The sequence below is a fragment of the Chaetodon auriga genome, chromosome 22 (genome assembly GCF_051107435.1).
Source record: "Chaetodon auriga isolate fChaAug3 chromosome 22, fChaAug3.hap1, whole genome shotgun sequence".
NCBI lineage: Eukaryota > Metazoa > Chordata > Actinopteri > Chaetodontiformes > Chaetodontidae > Chaetodon > Chaetodon auriga.
In genome coordinates this window covers 4506060-4529275 of record NC_135095.1, presented here as the reverse complement: position 1 = coordinate 4529275, position 23216 = coordinate 4506060, and the positions used below count along the sequence as shown (strand labels likewise).

Here is a 23216-nt window from a genome sequence, read left to right as displayed (position 1 = left end):
TGACCATTTCTAAGTAAATAAGTTACTGAAAAACTGATTCATGCCGTTATTTCAAGATGGCTTGATTACTGTAACACACTATTTACTGGCCTCCCGAAAAACAAAAAGAGAAAAAATAAAATAAAATAAACACTGAGAGACCTCAGCTCACTCGTCCAGTTTTAGCTGCTCTGCACTGGCTTCCCGTAACATTAAGGATTGATTTCCTCGTATACAAAGCCCTTCATGGACTCGGACCAAGCTACATGGCTAACTCCCTTCTTCACTATTTGCATTCAAACAGTGTGATCATCTGCTGCTGGTTTATTGAAGGTTTCCAGCAATAGATGAAAGAAAATCAGGGATGCAGCCTTTGTCAGTTACACCCCAAAGCTCTGGAAGACACTACCTACAGGTATCAGGGAAGCAGCTCACTGAACACCTTCAAAAGAAAGCTAAAAATGTACCTCTTCATTTTGGCCTTTGACTTCCAGATAAAGCTCTGAAACTTGTGCACTTTGCTTTGGACTTGTGTGCTGTTGCACTTCTTTTAAAGTGCTGTATGTTCATTCTATGGACACAATTTTCCACTCAATTTGTAATTATTACTATTCAGTGGGTTTTATTTTCCATCTTCTGTAATGCACCGATTTTCATCCTCCTTTTTTTTAATCTAATTGTTACTATTATTATCTCATGGGCTTTAATCTCCATCTTATTTCACATTGATTTTGTTTCTACGTAACATCTCCTGCTGGCTCTAACAGCCGCCTCACCAACAGGCAGAACACACCCCATTCTTGGTTCTGCTGGCATAGAAATGCATTAATGCTGACTGCTGAGGTTTCACATGAGAAGAAAAGGTCCACTATACCAGTATGTTAACAAAAAGCCCAAATCTTTCAATAAACATCACAGAAATCTCAGTTTTATCTGCACTAAGAGGTATCTGAAATTAAAAGCACATTAGGACTGTTGTTGTGGTTCAGCTTGAACCCTCAGAGTTCACAAAGCTTTACAGTGATAATGTTACAGATTATAATATATACATATTTAGGAATATAGAGAAATAGTATTTGGGATAAATTAAGGTTTTTTTTTGAGTATTTCAAGACTGCTGTGGAATTAGATTTATTAAATGACATGGCACAACGATTTGGGAAATGTTCATATTTAAATTAAACAGAATCAGTTACTCAAGTGTGATGACGATGATGATGATGATGATGATGATGAACAGCATCTATTGTTTTTTTCCCCGTTGAAGGTTTTTATTTCTTATCTGAACTGAGAGTCTAAGGATAGAGGGTGTCGCTTGCTGAACGACTGCTGTCGTGAAAGCTGAACTGAGATCAAATGTGGACACATGTTACTATTTTTAAGCTTACAGAGACAAAATAGGTTTCAATGCTCTTTCATAGATTTTGCCACTGTGTGTGAGGAAACTTACTCACCAGTGTTACTGCAGATGCATTGCCTCTGCCCTTCAATGTGGTGCTGGACACTACTATGGTGATACTGCAGGACCTCAATAGCAAGATTTGTGTGTATGCTATATTTTTGTGGCATGCAACAAGAAAGAAATACAGTTTCCACAGAAGTTTCATCGTTCTCTCTCTCGATGTTTCTTCTCTATCTGCATAAGTTCTTCTTCTTTGTACTCTGGTTCATAAAGACATCCTCTTGTCTGCACAGTGAACTGCATTTGGTCACCGCTGTTGTAATCACTCATTTTTTTATTTTCTTGTATTTGTTGTCTCTTCCACAAACTGCTGAAAGACCCTGCGGCACACAGTGCGAGGTACAGATCTGCCTCTGCGTAGTAATATACAAGTAAACTATCCTTTTCATTAGGAACATCCTATTCATTGGAGAGATTTTAAGTTGTAACAGGTGTATTGCTTAATAAATGTTAGACTGAGCCATGCTGGCTGTTTTCCTTTGCTCTTTATGTTAATATCAGCAAACACCTCCTGAGCCCAACTCTTAAATCTGTGAGATTAATGTTGTGCCTCTAATAGAGAAAATAAGATTACTTGCCTAAATCCTGAACCACTCCTTCATGTCATTTAATAGTAAATAGACTGTATTTATATACCGCTTTTCTACCACATGCCACAGTGACCCACTCACACACACACACTCACACAGGAGTAATTTGGGGTTCAGTTTCCTGCCTAAGGACACTTCGACATGCAGACTGGAGGAGCCGGGGATTCTGATTGGTGGACAACCCGCTCTACCTCCTGAGCCGCAGTTCAAAACACCACATCACTGTATCTGGGTGAAAAGTTTGCACTTGTTGGGATTTACTTGGCCTTTCGCCTTCTGTGAAATGTGTGCTGAGTCTGCAGGACAAGAGTATGAAAGATTATACTGCACAGCAAAAGATCAGGCAGCTTTGTGCAGAGCATAATAAATGGCGTGTCTTTAAGCAGGTGTGTGTCCTCAATGATATTTGCCTGCAGCACTTAAATGTAATATAAGAGAGAATTCTACTTTGGGCACATTCAAAGCAAAACTGTAACTGAAGATATAGAGTGATATTTCTGCCAAAGGCCTCCGCTCTGTTTTTAAGCTCGGAAATAAACAACAGCAATCCTAATCTCATCTCCCCTCTCATATCTGCCCTTGAGCCTTCACCGTGTTGAGACAAATCTCAGCATATGTGCTTGTGTTGCTTTTCATTCATGTAGCCAAGAGCAAAGCCAGGGAAGACAACAGGAGAAAGAAACAAAAGTGCTTCATTATAAAAGCAGAACCTGCATGGTTTGTCTTTCAACTCTCATCCGTCTGTCGTCTTATTCTGGTTTCTTTTTGATAAACAAAGGAGGCAGACAATTTTGTCACATTGCATTTTCTAGTTTTATAGGTTTGGACAATATCCCAAAGACATTATGAATTCAGACTGTCGTTTTGACATCCGCAGAGTTTTCCCTTCACTTTTTAAATGTACTGTCAGGGTATAAATAGTTCAACATTTTGGGAAATAATCTTTTTCGCCTTCTTGTCGCACAATAACTGAGAATATCTATACCACTGTCATTTCTTTACAGTCAATATGAAGCTGGAGCCATCTGCTGGTTAGCTTAGCTTAGCATAAAGACTGGACACAAGGGGAAACTGCTAGCCTGGCTGTTTCCAAATGTGTCAAAATAAATGCATTATGCATTGTTTGCTTAATTCATTAAAGTGTAAAGTGCCATTTTACCGGAGTATGTGCTAAATTATAGGCCTGTCTCAAATTCAGACTTGCATCCTTGGGAGATTCAGCTTTGACCCTTGAATCCAAACTCCTGAGCACTGGAGGACACGATGTATTTAATCCACAACAGGGACAGCAGCTTTCATTTTAAGCCTGGCTCTGGTGAATGTACTTCAACAGAGAAAGAAAAGAAAAAGAAGAAAAATAGCTTTTTGAAATGAATTTCAACCATGCTGAGTGTGAAATGCAGCCAACAGATGTAGCTTCAATTTTCACTGAAGTGTGGTGAGATGTGGTGGTCTGTACACGAGGGGACAACATCATGAACCTTCCCTTTATCTTTAGACAAATTACATTTCAGCTGTGTGACCAAACTTTATAGGCATCTTATTCTAAAAGTATATGGAGACATTAGAACCATCTGTAAATTACCAAATGGCTTGGCAGGGTAAGACTGTTCTCCCCGAGATGTTGGCTCTGAAAACATTACAGCAAAATGTTCAGTATTTTTTTTATATATATAAATTGGCTACATACATGAAATCTAAATACTTACTTTCTCCCCTGGAAGAAAAAAAAAAGGAAAATAGGACAGCAAACGATCAGCTTTGAGCCTGACTCAAATTCTCCACCTTCAGCTCTGGTTGATGTGAATGCATGTGTGGATGCTTGGCTACACCAGCTCCACACAAGTTACAGTACAAGAATGCAGATTGAGGACCTTAATCCTTGGCCTGGGGAAGTCACTTCCTGCAGTTTTGCTTGTTGCCTGGCAACTGTTCTGGACAAGAAATAGTCTCGCACATACAGCATAACCTCATAAAACTTTAACTTGTCGTTTTCATACTTTGGCATTTGTACCAATTAAACAAAACAGGATAAAACATGTCAACGAGTGAGCTTTCGAGGTGCTGCTAGGCAGACTTTGTTACTTTTGGACAAAGCCAGGCTAGCTGTTTTATGCTAAGCTAGGTACATATTTACCATACAGACATATGAGATCCCTTGGCATGAAATGTCAGATTTTTGCTTTAACTTGAATGAGGCCCAATTAGATAAGAAAAATGTTGGTGAACAGCGTTCTGTTGAAAACAGCAGTATCCCCCCGGTGCTGTATTCTGGCTGGTCTGAGCAGCATGTCGTGCACAGAGAGCTGTCATCTGATTTTTAATTGCAGCCGCAGCGGCTATAATCAGATCTTATTGGAATGCGCCCATGCAAAGCCAGCAGTAGTGATTTAGAGCCCGAGAGTGACGGCCAGACATCGATTCCATAACCTTTCCTAAATTATCCAGGCAACAGAGAGGATTGTCTGTGTCTGTCTCCTCTCTCGCTCTCACTCTGTCTCCCTCTTATCAGTTGTCACCATAATGAGCAGCAGAATTTTGGGGGGAGCGAGGGACACCCTGCGAGAGTCCAGCCGTGGGCACGGAGCTGGGATGAACTGCAATTGATTAGCTGTGCGGCCGTCTCAGACAGCTCAGTCGCAGCGCGGGCCGTGCTTTGATATTGGATGACAGGAAAGTAAATGTCTGGCGAGATAATGAGGTGGCCTCGACACGCCCTACATGTCAGTACTCTCCCAATCAATGTGTGTGCATAAACAGCCAATAAAGTGGTCTTGTGCGTACATGCATTTGTGTATGTGGCATATTTTCAAGTGATGCCAAAAGAAACAGGACAATTCACAGTGGTTTTAGTGCCAATGGGGAGAGAGGCCTCTTCAGATGGTCTGGAAAGAGACAGGCGAGGCTGGTGGGCGCCTGGAGATTAGAGAAACAGGCTTATGACTGGACGCTTGCCAGTTCAGCTGCCAGATAAATGGGAAAAATCTGGATAACAGAAAAAAACGATCTTTACAGCGACTGTTGAGTCATCCATTAGGTAAAGACTGCAACTATTTCATTGAAATTACGTGATTTCTTTGTAATAATAACAAGAACATCTACAGGCATGCCAGCAGCGAGGCTGTACCGTGGCACAGCAGAGTGCCTGCGCTGAATCTCATAGCAAGTTAGGCAATAATTATTGAGCTATTTCCCTCAAAGCCTCATGGTGGCACTAGAGTAGCATTTCTCAGTGGGGGCAGTATTGCGGGATGCAGGAAATTATATTTTTGAAAGGGAGCACTGAGGTGTCTAAAAGCGGTTTTACACCAAAGACTCATGAGCTGATTGGCTCTGACCCTGACATTTTTTTCTAACTTTAACCATTTAACCAACCATTTAACTGTAATGAAGCAACAAACACTACAGTCAATCAGAGGGACAATTGGTTAGTATTTTGGACATTTTTGGGACTATTTCAGAAAAATGGTCCTTGGCAATAAAATTGGTCGGTTCCTGTTGTAAAACAGTTTAAGATGTCTTAAGATATCTTTGAGAGCATCACCAGTAAGGCCTCTCATCTGGCTCATTCCAACAAGCGCTCCACCATCACCTCCAGGGAGATCCAGCTGCCATCTGCAAGCTACTGCACGGTGAGCTGGCCAAGCCTGCCGTTTCTGAGAAAACAAAGGCTGCGACCAAGTACAACAGCTCCAAGTAAACTTGGCCGTTACTCTGAATAACACAAAGTCTGGTCTAAAACCTCTGCTTTGTTTTCCAGTAGCCTCAGAGAAGCCTCCTTGGTAGGCTGCTGCTGGAACAATTACTCAGAAATGCTTCTTGTTTGGCATTTCTGATTGACTGCTGTTTGTGATCAAGAACAAGAACAAAGTTTGAATGTGAAACGTGTAACTGTTGAACATTCATGAATATAATTTCTATTTTGTTTTTTGTTTTGTTTTGTTTTGTTTTTTTATATATTTTTTCTCCCTGGGAACCTAATGATAATGATACTCCAACAGTGCAGCTAAAAATCAATGATATAACACGTAATAATAATGAACACTGGCAAAAACCAAAAAAACGTATCTATGTATCTGTTGATGATGGTATTACAAATTTGTTATGCAGGCTTTTACATTTCTCTCCACCAAAACTCAAACTTCATCCACAGCAAACTCATGGAAAACAGAGCAGCTCAGTGACTCAGAGGGAGATATCTTAAAAGTGAACATGATGGTCTCTAGGGCTGCGCCTCCTTTTCATGATTAGAAACCCTTCCAGATGAGATATGGTGTGCAAGAGCAGTGCAGTTGTAGCTGCTTGTCTTCCACATTGGAAGGACTTGCTGTCCTTTAGCTTTGGGGGACACTAAATGGACAACACTTCTTTAGCTTGAGCACTCCGGAAGGGCCAGCTATAGCAGATAACGAATATTAATGTTACACCTGAGTCCAGAGCCTCTTTATTCTGTGCCATGGAGATAATTCAATAGCTGAATCTGCTCCATTAATTACAACTGCGAGGAAGAGGATAAAATATTAAATTTTGACTATAAAAGACCGAGAACATTTACACTCAAAAGAATTTGCCCTCTCCTTTTTTCAGGGTCAGTGCCTATTGGGGGGAAATATTTCTATGTTACATCATTTTATTTCGCTTTTCCTTTATGTTACTGGAAGGTTAACAGTATGAATAGGCCTTTCAAGCCTGCAGTGTTCTGTACCGTTTAACCCTGGACCTTCAAATGCAGTTTCAGCCAAGAGGACACTTTAAATAAGATACTTTATAAGATGTAAGCTGCCTGGAGGGAAGACTTCAAATGGTAGCTAACCATATTAAACTGAGCCTCCAACTGACAAATCAATACAACGTATTGCTTTTCTAAATGAATAAGTGGTCATTACCTGGGGAGAAAGAGAGAGAAACAGAGGCGGGCAAAAAAGAAGCTCTGCTTGATTTTAATCATTACTCTAAATGAGTTTTTTTCATTCACTTGTGTATACATCGTGTTGCTCTATAACTCAGTTGTTAGTACCTAAAAGTAGGGAGATCCTCGGTTGTTTCGTGCTTGTATTGCTGATAATCATGCCGGGTTGAGGGTTTCCATGCTAAAATGGTGTTTAGTTGCACTTTCAGCACTTGACAGCAGTCAAACAAGCTGTTAACACAACACAGACATATTAACACCTTTAAAAGGTTGATGAGGTGAACATGTTAGCAAGCAGTTGCCTGATATGGAGTGATATTAGCATTGATTTGGAGTCATGTTTCTGGCCACCTGGTGAATCTAAGTCTTCAACTCTGTTTTTATCTCCTACTCCTGAGGAAAAGATCTGGCGGTTTAGCTGCTAAAATCTATGTCACTATGTTCACCCTGCTAGTGCCAAACGTTGTCTGTCTGTCATTGGTGGTGGCTAGACAGACTTATCAGAGAGTGACCCAAAACAGTAAAGCTGTAGGCTAAGAATAAGTCACTAAAACACTCTTTAGAATGGAGGGGAACAGCTGAGTTGGACGATGATTATCTGTGAGTTTATCACGACAAGCAACTCCTTTTCTATTACATGTAGTCATTTTTTGCATTGTAAATATAAAACATTCATCAGTGCAGCTCTTAGGATTCATTTTATTTGAGAAACACATTGGGCAGAGATTCAGGCCCAAGTAAATTGAGAGAGAGAAAAGACAATTAGAAGACTCGCATCTGCTTTTACCAAATGAATTTTAAAACAATTTGCAACAGAGTGATGAATAAGGTTTTCACCTCCTTCTTTGCTTAATTTTATTTAATTTTATCACTTGCACCAATACACCGCTGAAGTCGCCCCACCTTTTAGATATAATTTTTAGTGAATTGTATCAGAGAATGAGATTTTTGCATCGTGATCCTGGAGTGCTTTTGCACTTTGTGTTTATTCATCACAGCAAGTAGCTACTCTTCTAACAACACACACTGACTCAAAACTTAGCAGGAACTCCAGCTTTTTCTGTAATTTTCCTCTATTTTATACTGTATTGACACATGGCTGAAAGCTGATTATTCACTGAAATAATTCTGCTTCGTAGCGATTCCTTAAAGGTCATTTTTAGTACTGATGAAAGCAGAATTTGAGATGAACAACAACTTCATGCTGCAGGATTGTGTGACTGACTACATTCACAGGAACAAAGGCAGCAGCATGTATTGATGCCACTCCAATGCAAAGCAACCCAACAGCTCTCTGTCCAGCCTGCTCCCTCACTAGTAGATGCCCAGTTGGTCCCAGAAGTCACACACATGGTTCCTGGTTCCCACTTGTGCATGTGAACGCACTGTCAGGTTCATGACCAGCCAGCCAGTGTTGTCAGAATAGCGCGGCCAAACGGGCAGACGCTGCTCCCGGCAGAAAGACGTCTGCTGGGCCCGCGACGAAGGGTCGCCAGTGTGGGCAAAGGCGCCCCAGTAGCACAGCATCCGATTGGACAGCAGCTTTTCTGGCAGCGACATCGTGAAGTTGGCCACTGAGGCAGAGTCAAAGAGAAAAGGCAGCTCAGCGCCGTGGCAGGCATGCTGGTAGCAGAAAGTCAGACCAGACCACACGCGATGGTCTGATGCTACATGGTCGAACACGTACATCCACACTTGGCTGCCTGTTGCTGTACCAGAACGTGCCGACCACCTGGACGGACACAGGAAGACGTAGTCGGTGACGATCTGGGGAGAGGGAAGAAAGGGAGGCAGCTGGTCAGACAACAAAGATTTTTGTAATGAAACTGAATGATTTTCATCCATGCTGATGGCTTTGGCTCTATGGATGCAATGGTCAGTCAGTCCACCGACTTGTTCCAGACTGCTGGACCAAAAAACTATTGGATTGCCATAAAATTTTGTACAGGCATTCATGGTCCCCAGAAGATGAATCCTCCTGACTTTGAGGATCCTCTGACTTTTAATCTAGTGCCGTCATCAGGTCCAGTCATTTTGTTAAGGACCAAATACCTGCACAACCTATGGCATTCCCATCAGCCTCAGCACTACTTTGTATTTATGCTAATTACTTCTGTATATGTTCTCATGCTAACATGCTAAACAAAACTGTGGATAACATCACCAGCTAAACATCAGCATATTAAACATTGTCTTTGTCAGCATATTAATGTGCTGACATTAGCGTTTGGCTCAAAACACCACCAAGCAGAGCCTCACAGAGCAGCTAGTGTCAGACAGGAGGCTAATTTAGGCCTCATATGCCTGAGTTGTCAATTTTTTTTTAATCCGTGCGCTTCATAGACAGATGTGACTCACAGCTCACCAACAGCAATCATGGCTAAACACAGGATGTTCTTTTCCTTTTGCGCTCACAAATACATTTCTCCTTCCACATCATCAAATACTCTTTCCCACACAAAACCTCCCACCCATGACACATTTTTTTGTGTCTGTCTTTGACTGTTTCATGTCCCTCTCATTATGGGTTTTACATAAATATAATTTGTTCCCATCTTGTATTCCTTTATTCTTTCATAAATGTCTTTTCTTTCTTAATTACCTCTGTTGAAAGAAGTGGCATATTCCCACATGTTTGTCATTGGCTTCATGACCGCTGAATCGTTGAATTTGAGTGCTATCTTATGGGCAAAAGATCACTCTTGGCTTCAGGGTTGGTGCTCAGTTGGTACATTTGGTGCTCATCCACCTCTGGGATTTTTACCCATGGGTGTTATATTATGTTTAATGTACTAGTTACCAAGTTGATTCGATAACTAAACAGTGCTGTGTTTAAATACATATACATATTTTGGACCATGAAACCTGGAAAATAAAATATGAAGAAGCTGCTTTCTTATCTAAAGTTGTTGAGCAATGTTGGATGTTTATGCTTCACAGTGTATCTTCTAGTTTTTGCAGAAAAGAAAATGAATAAAACTAATTAGCGCGACATCTACAAAGAAACAGACTGAGGCAGAGCAGCAAAAACTATTGTTCCCTCTCGGCTAAAAGGAAGCCAAACGAAAATGAAGGTGGACCATCTTCCTCCGTCTGTTACCTGGAAACCAGTGTGTCTTTTTCAGCAGCACACAACCTGCGCCCACACAGCCCGACATGTGACACCTGAAAACAAACAGGCTGAGTGTCGGAAGCTGCTGGACAGACATGAACACACAGTCGCGCACATAGATTCACTTCTTTTTTATCTTCAAACGCACGCACGCGTGTCTGGTTCTAATAGGCACAGGTGCAGATGTATTCAGATCTATCGGGCACATGCTGTACCTGAACACTGATGGTCACACGCATGCAAGCGGGTACAAGCACAGGCAGGAATGAAGTCGTGTAATGTGCACTGTGTATTCAAGTAAAGTCTTCTGGAAATAAACTTTTCCTCTGCCTTTTCTCTCTCCCTCAACCGCATGTCCTGCCCTCTTCTGCCCTTCGTCCCTGCATCTTTTCAACCTTCTAAATTTGCCCCTCCAGTATTTTTTTTTTTTTCACCACCGCCTACTTTCTCATGCCTCCTCTCTGTTTTCCATTACTTACTGTGGTAGAGTCAAAACCAAAGAAGCAATCTGCTAAAATAAGTTGTCTGTATTTCTACTTAATGACTGATTTGATCTCTGGAGCAAATAGGAACACATTTTAGTCATAGGCCTTCTTGAGCATATGATGTGTACATGGTGAGGAGCTCTACGCCTGAAACGTGGAAATGTTACTTTAACATTGCAGTAGATGCTATTTATGTTTGCAGCCCTTAATTTCAAAGTTTAAAAAACATATTAGGCCTGTGCACTTAATCTGTTTTTGTTGTTGGTACCGCACACAACAACTATTATAATAGCAACTTTAACAAATGCAAGTGCCCTCCGGCCACAACTGAAACAAGTCCAACAATGCAGAGCTTTTAAGCGATAAATATTTACCACCATGGAAGAACAGACGAAGAACAGCATCGACTCCAGTGACAGAACAGTGAGCGCTCGCTGCACCACAGAGCATAAAACCAAACAAACACGTACTCGCAGATTAACAGAAACAGCTACAAATGGGAGATTTTAGGCCAAATCGAGCATGATGCATGGTCCACTGTAAAGGCTGCACAATGCAAAGCACAGTAATACCTTTTACATTGATGTCTGGAAAAAATGGATCCAAAACATAACAACTGAGCAAACTCCATTCACTGAGGCAGGCTGGGCCGCAGGGGTCCAACCCAGTCCGTCCAGGATTTTGGCCCTCCCGGGAGAAATCAGCATTAATATTGTTTTTTTTTTTATTACAACCATTATCAGGCATATATGTGCCTAATGTTCCTGAGCCAGTAGTCTTGCCTGTCTGATGTGTAGTGCTGTCCATGGTGCTGCTGCTGCAACTGTCACAATGTCGCCGTTATACGTCTGACTGAGGCATCCGTCTGTTTGTGTATACACTGTGAGGTTTCATAGCGCTTTGCCATTGCTATTGCATAATAGGCTGCAATTTTAAGTGTTATCATTAAAATATACAGTAAATAAGCATATCATTTCATGGTAGTCTTTTAACACATAAACCTACATATATATATATATATACACGTATACACACACACACACACACACACACACACACATATATACATGTATATATACATATATACACACACACATATATATACATATATACATGTATATATACATGTGTGTATATATAAATATATATGTATATGTATGTGTGTGTGTATATATATATATATGTGTGTGTGTGTGTGTGTGTGTGTGTGTGTGTGTGTATATATATATACATATACAATATATATATACACAATAAAGAATTATTTTGTCAAACAATATACACTGATTTTGGTGGTATTTGTTATCCATCCATCAGCGCTACCCACATATCCTTTGGGGGGGTACAAGTCGAAGCATTTACTGTATATTTAACTACTTAAAAGAACATCAGGTGAGCCCTGCAGCACTCGCCCTCTTCTTTTATAAATATAGCAGACCTTCTCCTTGCCTGGTTAGCACACATAAACACATTTCAGGTGTTATTTGGATTTGATTTTCTAAGGAAATGCTCCTGTAGAGAACAACATCGCCGCCTTTCTGGCAAACAAGGTGAAACTACATGTCACACTAACAGCAGAGCATATGTGTGGCCATGCTTGTTGACCTTTAGCCAATGCAATGCTTTGTGTGACTTAACAAAAATCAGCTAATCCATTCACTGTAAAACACATCAACCAGTTTGGATGCAGCCGGCCTCAACCAGAATCTCTGCAGCACTTCCAGCCCCCTTTTCAATGAAATTACTCAGCTTTTCACAAATAGTTGATGAGCTTGTCAGTGACTCCTTTGATAACAGAGGAAAGTTGTTGAGTGTCATTCTCATTGGTCTTTAGCTTTCACTGCAACCAAAGTGTTTTTCATTCTGTAAAGGACATTTCACAGAGAACGTATTCATGGAGCCGTACTCATAACGCGATGAGTGTCATGCTTAACTGAAAAGAAGTTGATCATGTTGATGTGTTCAGAGATGCTGGGTTTGTGTGATGCAGCGAAAATACACACATACTGCAACCCTATAAATACTACAAAAGCCATAACGCTGAGCTCTCCACATCGGCCTCCTCTGTGACGGACTGTTTGACATTTTTGCTGACCCCCACAGTCCTCTGGAGAAGTGCCCTTTATGAAAAGATGCAGGAGGTGTGTGTGTGTCTTTATGTGAAGAGGAAGGCCATGGTCGTGACTCCACTGTCTCCCTGCTGCACTGTGAACTGTGACTGAATACTAAATACATCCAGGAGTGTCACCTCCTGACCCCATGGAGCTCCCTGAGGCCGTCACCTTGCACTTTGCATCAAAATTACTGGGCGAAAACCGCTCTAGGCTTTTTTTTCTCCGTTGTATCATCATGAGCCTTTACACCTCCGTATTTTCACTGCTAAACACCCACAGATAAATCTCAAACAGAGGATGAATGAAAACTGAAAAATGTAGCCACTTCACGCTCTCTGATTACTTCAGTTTTGTGCAAACATTAGTAATAATTGCGATCACAGTTAGTGATTAGTGATAGTAGTCTATGTAGGCTATGGAGCCTACATAGACAGCCTAGGCTGTGGCAACCTGACGAACTGTTACTTTGGGCTGCTCAGGTTTTCTCGTACAAGTTATTGATGCCAGTGAGGTAGTTGAGTTCAAGACAATCTAAATCATTTAATCACAGTATGCTGGATGTAAGTAGCCACAGGTAACAATGTATTTCCCTGTTATCTCACTGTTACTATGAATAAATCCAGACAGGATGATGGAAAAGTTTGTTTGCTGTACATTCGCTCACTGTCACAGTAAGAGCAGCACTTTCTTTAATAACAGGGAGCTTTGATTGAAATGAAAATGTACCTGAGGCCACTGATGATGGGGAATTAGTTTTGCTCCATTTGTGAGTCAGATTATTTAAAGGCAGAGCTGAGCCATGAGAATGACAGAGCTGGCTCAGATGACACGAGCCCTGAATGGGACAACGGTCAAGACACCATCCAGTCCCAGGAGGTTAAGACTGATCAGGGAACCTTGTACAGTTAGCTGAACGACCTCTGCCTTCCCACTTTAACGTGCAAGTCCTTTTCCTCATGAAATCGCCACCCTTGGAAGTCAGAACATCTCTCAAGTGATGCAAGAGGTAGCGTACAGTGGAATTGTAAGAGCTTTTTCGATGAAGACAGCTGCCCGCTGCGGTAGGAAACAGGGTTGATGAGAGTGAGGAGACTAAACCAGAACTGTGAAGTTGAACGTCATAAAAGCAAACCAATTAAGACTCTGTAGACCTGGCGGTAATTCTCTGTGGGTTACTATGAGTAACACCATTTTCATTACAGATGGTCATCAGATCCATTGGTCACACTAAAATATTGCTAAATGCAGCTTTAAACATATGTTAAAATTAAAATAGTATTGTTTACTATGACTCTTGTTAGCCAGTTTATTAGGCACACCGATTTAAAACAGTCTAAGACAACAGGACAGCAGTAAATTGGACACTGATGGACATTGATGCGTTCAGTTTTTGTTGGAATTGTTTTAAATTTTCCAATTCTTTTGTACGCACGGGCTTGTGATGATTTTGCACTACACTACACTGAGAGGTTTTTCAAATATTCAGCCTAGCCTCATTAATACAAATGGGGTGTCATGTCACCCTCTCTGTCTTGTACTGCAGACTTTAATGAGAGACCAGTCGCTTCTTCGTGGGAGCAGCCAGCCTGCATTTCAAACAGACAAACTGCCTGACTCCAGTTGCTCCACATGCTTCGCACATATAAATCATGGAGGAGAAATGGAAAACTTCGGTCTGTGTTGGAGCCAGACTTTGAGAAAAACTGGAGTAGCAGCTCCCTCTGTAGGCACATGATCACGGCTGTGTTTGAGGAGCCGAGGAGCAACATTGAAGTCTGCTGATAACTGTGACAAACTATTAATCGCCCTGAACATCAGGAAATGTGAGATGCTTTTGAAAGAAAGAATCACAGCAGCAGAAAACGACAATTATTTTCAATTTCCCATCAGCCTTGTTAGCCGTGAAGAAACAGGAGGGAGCACAGGAGACAGCTGAGTCCTCGTTACACACCGAGCTCCGGCTGGGTGGAACATCGATCCACGCACGACTGCCCGCCATGCAAAGCCACTGAAAGGGTGGTTATCGATGCATGTGTGTGTTTGGGTCTGTGTGGGAGACTGGGTCTGAGTCTGAGCGTGAGGAAAATATGGAAGAGAACAAAGCTCTTGGAATACATGATGGAATGTAAATGCAGCCAAGGTTTTTTTTTTTTGGGGGGGGGGTTGTCCTTTTTCACAAAGGTTACTAAGTTCAACACAGAAGGTGCATTCACTCAGAATTAGATGTTACTGTGTAAATGTTAGCCACCTGGAAATTAGCTGGCAGTTCCCTGACAGCCACAGGGCAACTTATGATGGAAGAATATTAATTATACGCAATTTGCCTCAGTCTGATTAAAAGCAGCTCGCCTCACTGCTTTCTATGATCTTCAGATTTCTCTCTGAACTTTACTGTCTCTACTCCTCTTGTGTCCTGTAGCAGAGGACATACGAGCTCTGAAGTGGCTTCTGATAATCAGCGTCTCGAGATTGGACGCTGGCACGTTTTCGATTGTCATGTTTTCAGTCACTGCTTTTCATTATCTTTGCTCATGCCTGCGTGACGAATCAGCTGCACTTGTTCAAGGTTTGAAGGGAAGTTTGGGAGGAAATACTTCTTTATAAATAGAGCAATGCTGATTTTGATAGTGGCTACAGTTTTAATTACCTTGGAAGGCAACTGGATTTGTAAAATCATGTGATCTTTTGTTGTGGCGCGAACAGTATATAGAGGGCAGGAAGTGATTTTCTACATAGGAAGCACTATAACACACATTCAAACTGCCGATGTTTTGCGTCATTTGAGGTTGTTCAAATCAATCAAACCGAGAGACCACGAGGAACTTTTATCCAGTACCAAAAGTTGTTGTTCATAAGGGTGAAAAATGCAAAAAAAACTGATTGAAAAACACTGGAAAAAATTGCTTGTTAATGGTCGGGAGGAGCCGAGTCAGATAATGGTGGAAATGGTGTAATATCAGCTATTGTTTTAAATTTCCCGTGTTTCCCTACAGGACTGAGAATCTACAGTCATGCTTTGTCAGAGTGTCCTCTATGAAGAGATGCAGAAGGTGTGCGTGTATCTATGGAGGGGCTGGCTATGGTTTTGACTCGACTGCCTACTGCACCACGCACTGAATACCAAATATGTCCAGGAGTGTCACCTCCCGACCCCCTGCAGAGCCCTGAGGCTGCCATTTTGCACTTTGCATCACAAAGCCCGAGCAAAACCCGCTGGAGGCTTTCTTCCTCTTTTGTGTCATCGTGAGCCATTCCACCTCTGTATTTTCAGTTTATTAAAACTGGAAACATAAACACACTGTGCTTAAACCGAATGATAAATAAGACCAAGAGTCTGCAGTCATGGGACCGTCCGAGGAGCGTGTAAATGCAGCTAATGTTTATCGTGTTCTGCATCCTAGTTCAGCATGTTAGCATGCTAACATTGATCTTAATTATCTGCCTTATCTGGTTCATTTGTATTGTGGTGCCAGAGAAAGAGGGTCATCAAAGCCATTGGCATTTATTCTCTGGGAACCATGAATGTACACAATTTTGTGCCAATCTATGAAGTAGATACTGAGATTTCACAGAACAACTGGTTACTTTTCCTCATTGGTGGTGCTAAATCAAGTCAGGGAGTCACAAAGTCATTCATCTTCATTTCTGGATACCATTTTTTTTTTTTTAATTAACATATTACAGTATTTTATCCAATAATTACAGAGATAATTCACTCAGGACCAAAACAGTGGACTGACCAAATAAAAAAACATATGCCAGCATGGCTAAAAATGACTCTCCAGACATTCAAACTTGAAATCATCCAGTCCAGTGAGTATTTAAAATCCATCAAGAGCCATTATTAGATTTTCGGTGTCATTCATGTGTGCAGCCATGCCAGGGAAATATATGTGTTACTGACAGCCGCTGACCCAGGACAACCTTTTCTAGTATATTAGGTTCAGTGCTCGGCTCTCAATGAGATGAACGAGATTCCTAAATCATTGCTTTAAATGTCAGTGGTTTGCGGAGTCAGATGAGTGTAATTTGTCCCCTAGCAGCAAACAGCATTAGCTTGTCTTTTATACTAATAAATGATCACAGATATAATCACTGAAATGTTCTTTGTGGTTTAACTTGACAAATAACTCAACAAATGAGGTTATTCCTGGCCCTTAGAAGACTCTCGCTGTAATGTGTGTACAGTGTGTGTGACTGTATACCTGATATAATACTGAAAAAAGAGCTCCTCTTACCTGAGCCAGCATATCTCTGCGGTCAGCGTCCCTGTACAGGGGCAGATACTTGTGCAGGACCCGCAGAGCGTGTTGTTTAAAGATAGCTGTGATATACACGGTGCTTTCCACTGCAGAGACTGGCTTGTTGAAGACGCCATACACAAAGATCACCCCCTCTTCTGACGTCGTACCTGCAGGACAGAAAACAGAGCCTCAGTCAGACATCTGCCTCCAGCCTTCTTCTTACTCATTTGCACACGCTGTCTGTTTACTTCCCAGTATGACTCTGGGCAATTTTGCACCGACAAGTCATTAAGCTTCGGCTTTAACCTTGATTGACTAGGCTGCTTAGTTTCACACAGAAAGCATGTATTACTCTGAGGTTTTTTTGTCTTCAGCTTTGCTATGATCTTGGGAATTTCCACATCAAATTGTATTATAATGAGAACCAAAGGGAGTCCAAGGGAAAGCAAACAGCTGAGATTGGCCAGACTGGCCGGAGGTTACTCTCCAGGCACAGTAATGCCAGAATGAGCTGATGTTAATGGAAGTTTGTGTAAAAACATACTTCAGGGTGGATTTAGTCATTTTACTTCTCTACTGTCTTTGTGGATACTCAATTCTGGAACATCTGATGGGTGTTATATCGTCGTTTTTTTCCACACTGAGGCATTTAAAGCATGAATTTTAGGATACAGTATCTTTTTATGTTTCAGTGGATTCACAGAGTTCCTGCCTGAGGTCAAGTAATACACAGGGGTGGAGATCTGGAGAGCACCTTCCATGGTTTCCGTTTGAGCAATGCCAGAAGAACAAGTCAGATCTTTTACTAAAGTAAAAGTAGGATTACAATACTGTCAAAGTACTCTATTACAAGTACATGGTCCTGCATTCAAAATGGTAAATGCGCAAAAGCATTATCAGCAAAATGTACTTAGTGTTTAAAAAGTGCTTTTTGCACAATTGTACAGCTGTTGCCTCCAGTCTTTATGCTAAGTCAAGCTAAGCAGCTGCTGCCTGACACTCTTATGTTTAACAGACAGGTGTGAGAGCGCTACTGAGTCTCATCTAACTCTCTGCCAGAAAGCAAAAATGTTGGACCCCACAAGAAAATGTTGAACCATTCCTTCAATATATCACTTGAGATTATGCTTTCATGTTGCATATTTGCTTTGTGGTGTGAGGGGTCTGATTAGGAGCCTATAAACTCACTTTTGGGGCCCCTAAGCAGGCCGGTTTCATTTATAGCAATGTCTGGGCCTGCTCTTTGTGCTTCATCTGGGCCCAATGCTCATCACAGGGTTTGTATGTCATATCTGAATGTTCAAACTACACCTGTCAAGATAAATGTAAAGGCATAATAGGTATAATATTCCCCTCTGTAAATGCTTAAGTTAATAACCTCAAAATTGTCCTTAAGTACAGTACATGACAAATTGTATTTAGTTATATTCCATCATTTAAGGCAGCTTTGGAATAATATGGTGCCTGTGTGTGTTTCTGTGTGTGTGTGTGTGTGTGTGTGTGTGTGTGTGTGTGTGTGTGTGTGTGTGTGTGTGTGTGTGTTTCTTACCCAGCAGCAGCGGTTTCTCTTTCTGCCAGTGGCCCTTCTGGAAGGCAGTGACAGCTTGCTCTTTTATTAACTCCCCGTCAATATATGGACCCCAGGTCTCAAAAACCTCGAGGAACCTGAATGGGTTCACGATCTTGGAGCCTGTGATCAAAAACCACGTCGGTTAGATGGAAAATGCAGTCTGACTTTCACAACTGGGAGCAGGGGACTTATAAATTAGACCAAGGGTCCAACAGAAAGAACTAGATGGAGTTAGGAGCTAGTTCAAAATACTGTGGTAATAAACCTGCTTCTTTCTGACTTCTTGTCTTTGAAAGAACTTGTCACGTGTGTTTTGGTTCCAGATGTTTTTTTTTTTTTGTGCACCTGAATGTGAGTTCAGACACGCAGACAACAGCTGCTGATGACATTTATCACTGAGTCAGTGATTCTGATCAATAGCTCTGTCAGCCCTGCAGATATTAGATTTTGTGCTGGCAGGCAGTAGAATCCCTCTTATTGCCCTGAGGTCCACTATCCTCAGTTTTCACAATTTAGTTTTCCAGTATGCCACTCAGGATAAAAATAAGGCTTTTCATCATGTTTTGCAGATAAACATACTATATCCTGCCTTCTTATGTAACTGTGTGGGCAGCCCTGAGCGTCGCTCTAAAACTGGTGAGTGTAGGTTGGTGTTTGCAGCGTCCTACTTGTTTTCATCTGGGCAGCCAGGACGGCCTGTGGAGTGAGAGACAGCAGGCAGACAATGTTGCTCACAGAGCAGTTGGTCTGTTTAGCAAAGTCTTTTCCCAGCTTCAGGGCATCGTGTCTGCGAAAAGAGACGGTGAAAAACAAAATTACACTTCATCTTGAAGTTGTCTGGAAGCACACTGGGGACATTCCCACAAGGTCTGAATACAGCAAGAGCTCAAGAAAGCGCATATTCGTCTCATTCTGTCTCGGAAAACAGGAAAATGAATACTTTTGACAGCTCTTAATGTTTTGTATCTGCAGCCAGTAACCAGTATCAGCCCGAGCTGATGGTTCCTCACCTGGTCTTCAGAGGGATGGAGAAGGGCAGACTCTGTAGGACAGCCTGCTTAAACAGAGGTTTGCTGCTCTGCATCATCAGGTGAAGACTCACTGACTGAGCACCTGCACTCTCCCCAAAAATCGTCACCTGACAAAAAAAAAATATATATAACGCAGGGGTGTTGGTATAAAAAGCCACAATCACCAACTTTACATGTTGGCAGTAGAAAGTAGTTCTTGCTGTTCACCAGTTCAAGTATTTCTGTGGTCCTCTGGACAAGCCACCCAGCATCTGTATATGTTTGTCTACTTTGCACACATAGCCTGTGGTTCGATTTCGAGCCGAATTGCTGGAACACTGATAGTTTGGCACAAATGTAGCACCAGTCAATCAGTACTACTATGATGACTTAGCTGACCCAGCGGCCTAAATAAGTGTTAGTCGCCTCACAAGTAGTATAGCCTGATGTTTGTAGCATCAATGTTGTCACTCAATTGGGCCTTTTTTGTGACATAAACAGCTTTATTTCTTTCACTGATAGTTATAGTAGCCCTGAAGTTAGATTCATTATTTCTTAAAGTCATTGTTTTATTTGATAGCCTTGCAGTCTTGGCATTTGACCTTTGTGTGCTTAAACACATGTTAACGCCAAAGGCCAAGTGGCCTTGCACCTAAAATGAGGAAAATCCAGGCCTGGTAGGCATGCTAATGTGTTCACAATGACAGTGCTAGGATGCTGATGCTGAATACAATATATTGTAGTGGGTGGCATATTTTCTTAAATCACAGTATGGCACAGTATACACAATGTTCAGATTTGGAAATATTAAAGGATGATATTATTTGTTTAAAAAAATCCTTAACTGCCACATGGAATCCTCCCATCAAAACATGTGTTCAGAAACATGAATGCAAAGCTAAGCATAAGTGTGCGTGTGCGTGTCCGTGTGTGTGTGTGTGTGTGTGTCTTGCCTTGCTGGGATCACCTCCAAACACTGCAATGTTTCGTTGGACCCAAAGAAGAGCTGCCTGCTGGTCCAGGATCCCATAATTCCCTACAGCCGAGGCGCGAGGGTCTTTGCCCGACACAAGGAACCCAAAGGCACCTTAAATCACGCACCAGTTCACATGATCAGCTCGACATAATTGACTCCGGCAAGACATTAATTTCCTCTGAGTTCCAAATTACCGTTCACATATATCTGCTCCTGTTTTCAGGCTTGCAGGAAAACGCAGCCATTACCAACAGGCTCAGTCAATTAAAATAATGGCATGCACACATTATCGAGCCTCTCACTCTCTCTCTCACACACACACACACACACACACACACACACATACATGCACTCTGCAATAAACACACCATTATTTTAGCTAAGTGATTAATGACTTCCACAGGATGCCTGCTTGTTGCCTTTACCAAACCAACTCCACGGTTTAAGCTCATCCTTTCCTTTTCCCTGCACATGCAGTACAATTCAGAAAAAGACCATAAATAGTCATATTAATGGTAAATACACAAATAAGACCTCTGTTTTTCTCTGTTCTGATACACAGGTTATTGCCACCAAGCTTTCTCACCCAGTCGGTACTCCAGGCTCACAACAACAGTGTGGGTGAAGTTACTGATGAAGCGTCCATCGTACAGCGGCTTGGAGGCAGAGCCAGCAATGAAATCCCCACCATGGATCCACACCATGACGGGCAGCAGGCTCCGCAGGGGCGAGCTGAGGTTCACATTGGCAGGGACAAAGATGTTGAGGTAGAGACAGTCCTCACTGACCTTTTGGGAGCATTAGAGGGAATATTCTGTCAGTTTTTGTTCATTAAAAAGTAAAGCATATGCAAAAGCATATTTCATTTAGACTATTTTGTCAGGATGCTAAATGATATTCCTTGAGGATGATGTCCATTTACAAATGTAAGTTTAAGCAAATCTTCATTAGCTTGGCAAAGCATTTGAGACATGATTTATCTTCTTGTTTCTGTGTTTAAACGAGCTATAGTTTATAACAGGCTAGTTAGCTCCTGTTAGCTGCTAATCCAATATTAATGGTCAGTGTTATACTTTTGAGGCTGATATTCTAACCAGAATGTCTTCTTTTTTTTCATTTAGTGAGCTAATATGAAGCAGCAAGTTGGCCTTCACACAGTGTCACCTGAATAAGAAAACCTTGTTATTGCAATCTGGGACTCAATTCATACATTATTCCGAGATGGTAACTCCCACTGCCAGCCTTCCAGCCTCACACCAGTTAGATTAATTAACTGGTAAGTCACTCCTTTTGCAGCCATTTCACCCGCGGTTGGTTGATTTGTAGTTATGTTTAACAAGTGGAATATATCTTATCAACATCTTCAGCTCGAAATGAAAACTTTTTGCAGCCACCTCTTCGATATATTTTCTGTTTTTTTATCAAAGTTGCATTTTACAGTAAGAAAAATGTGGTTAATATTTTGTAGGCTAATTCAGTATTTTTGTCACATATACAAACATGCATATTTAAATTTGATTACTTAGAAGCCGAACACCCAAAATATTGGTGACTCTTTAGTTTCATCTATTTGATGGTGCCACAATATCTTTGACTGTCAGAGAGGATAATAACCAAAATGCTACTCTGTCACCAAAGTACAACTGTCACCTTTAATGTTGGTGATCCAGCAGGTGAAAGTTAGCTTACTCTGGGCCAAAATACCAAAAATGCAGCCATGTAATTACATCCTCAATTAAAATATCATGAAAACATGAAAATAAGTGTGAAATGCACTGTTTCTTACAGTCCGTGGACACTTCTCAGAGATGGGTCCGCTGCAGGCCTGCACACATGCTGCCCTGGGGAAGGAGGCATCGTAAATCCCCTGCCAAGGACTCACAGGTCTCGGGGGCTTCCAGCGGTAAGCCCCGACAGGTGGGTCTGCATAAGGTATCCCATAGAATATATGGGCCTTATCCACTGTAACCCCCTTGATCTGGCCATCTTTGGTTAACACCACGGGTCCCTGAGCCCCATTTGTATCCTGATTGACTGGTTTGTCCTTGGTTTGCTCTGTGATCGAGAGGACCTCAGGGCGTCCCGGCTCCTTGAGGGAGTTTATCTCAAAGTCTCTGTTGATGATGAACGGCTCGTCTCTCACCAGCAGCCCGGGGTAGATACTTCTCAGAAAGCTGACAAGGTCAATGTCATCATCATTTTTCGTCGCTTCTCCAGAGGCCAGCACTAAACTTAGTGTGCACAGCAGCAGCAAACAGTGCCAGCTCTCCATATTGCCTTAGAATACTCTTATACTTCCCCAGACCCTGCTGCTCAGATCATGATTTGACTTCAGTTATGTTCCAGAGGTAGAAAAGTTGCAGCCCCCACAAGCCTGCAGCCTGAAACTCTCCACAGACTGTGCATACTTGTGACTCCAATTTGGCTGGTTACTGGTTAAGATTTATCAGACAAAAGCTGCTCTGTCTGATTGCTGAGTGGCGTCCAGTAGACCCCGAACAGCTGGACACAGACAGTGTGATGCAGGATCACTAATAGAGGACAACTTGTCTTTCCTTTGCTTAATGTAATCACGGTCTCTCTGGAGGTAAATGGGGATAAGAAATACAGCAGGCTTCATGAAGGAAGACATGTTTGTTGGTGTTTTTCAATCTATTTCTTTCCATTCGGGTTTCTCAGTTACTGATGTTTTGTTAAAACAAATACATTTATTTGTGAATTGCAGATGATAGACTGCAAATTTCATTAAGGTGCATGCCACCACC

General features: G+C 41.7%; 1 protein-coding gene across 1 annotated transcript; it reads right to left on the bottom strand.

Moving 5' to 3' along the window:
• Positions 1 to 7716: 7716 nt before the first annotated feature.
• LOC143315240 (cAMP-regulated D2 protein) lies at positions 7717 to 22723 on the bottom strand. Its single transcript, XM_076722840.1, has 8 exons — positions 22238 to 22723; positions 21038 to 21239; positions 20429 to 20562; positions 19476 to 19603; positions 19134 to 19252; positions 18445 to 18585; positions 16890 to 17062; positions 7717 to 8707 (listed from the first exon to the last, which is right to left on the bottom strand). The coding sequence occupies exons 1-8, from the start codon at positions 22721 to 22723 to the stop codon at positions 8255 to 8257; spliced, it is 1836 nt and encodes a 611-aa protein (XP_076578955.1). The 3' UTR covers positions 7717 to 8254.
• Positions 22724 to 23216: the final 493 nt, after the last annotated feature.

Excerpts from the sequence above, each read along its gene's own strand:
- LOC143315240 (XM_076722840.1), bottom strand. The coding sequence starts at position 22,723 with ATGGAGAGCTGGCACTGTTTGCTGCTGCTGTGCACACTAAGTTTAGTG. Across the intron at positions 18,586-19,133 it reads GGCTGCCCAGATGAAAACAA|GCTCCAAGATCGTGAACCCA; the intron begins GTAGGACGCTGC and ends TTTTGATCACAG. Across the intron at positions 17,063-18,444 it reads AGAGAAACCGCTGCTGCTGG|GTACGACGTCAGAAGAGGGG; the intron begins GTAAGAAACACA and ends TCTGTCCTGCAG.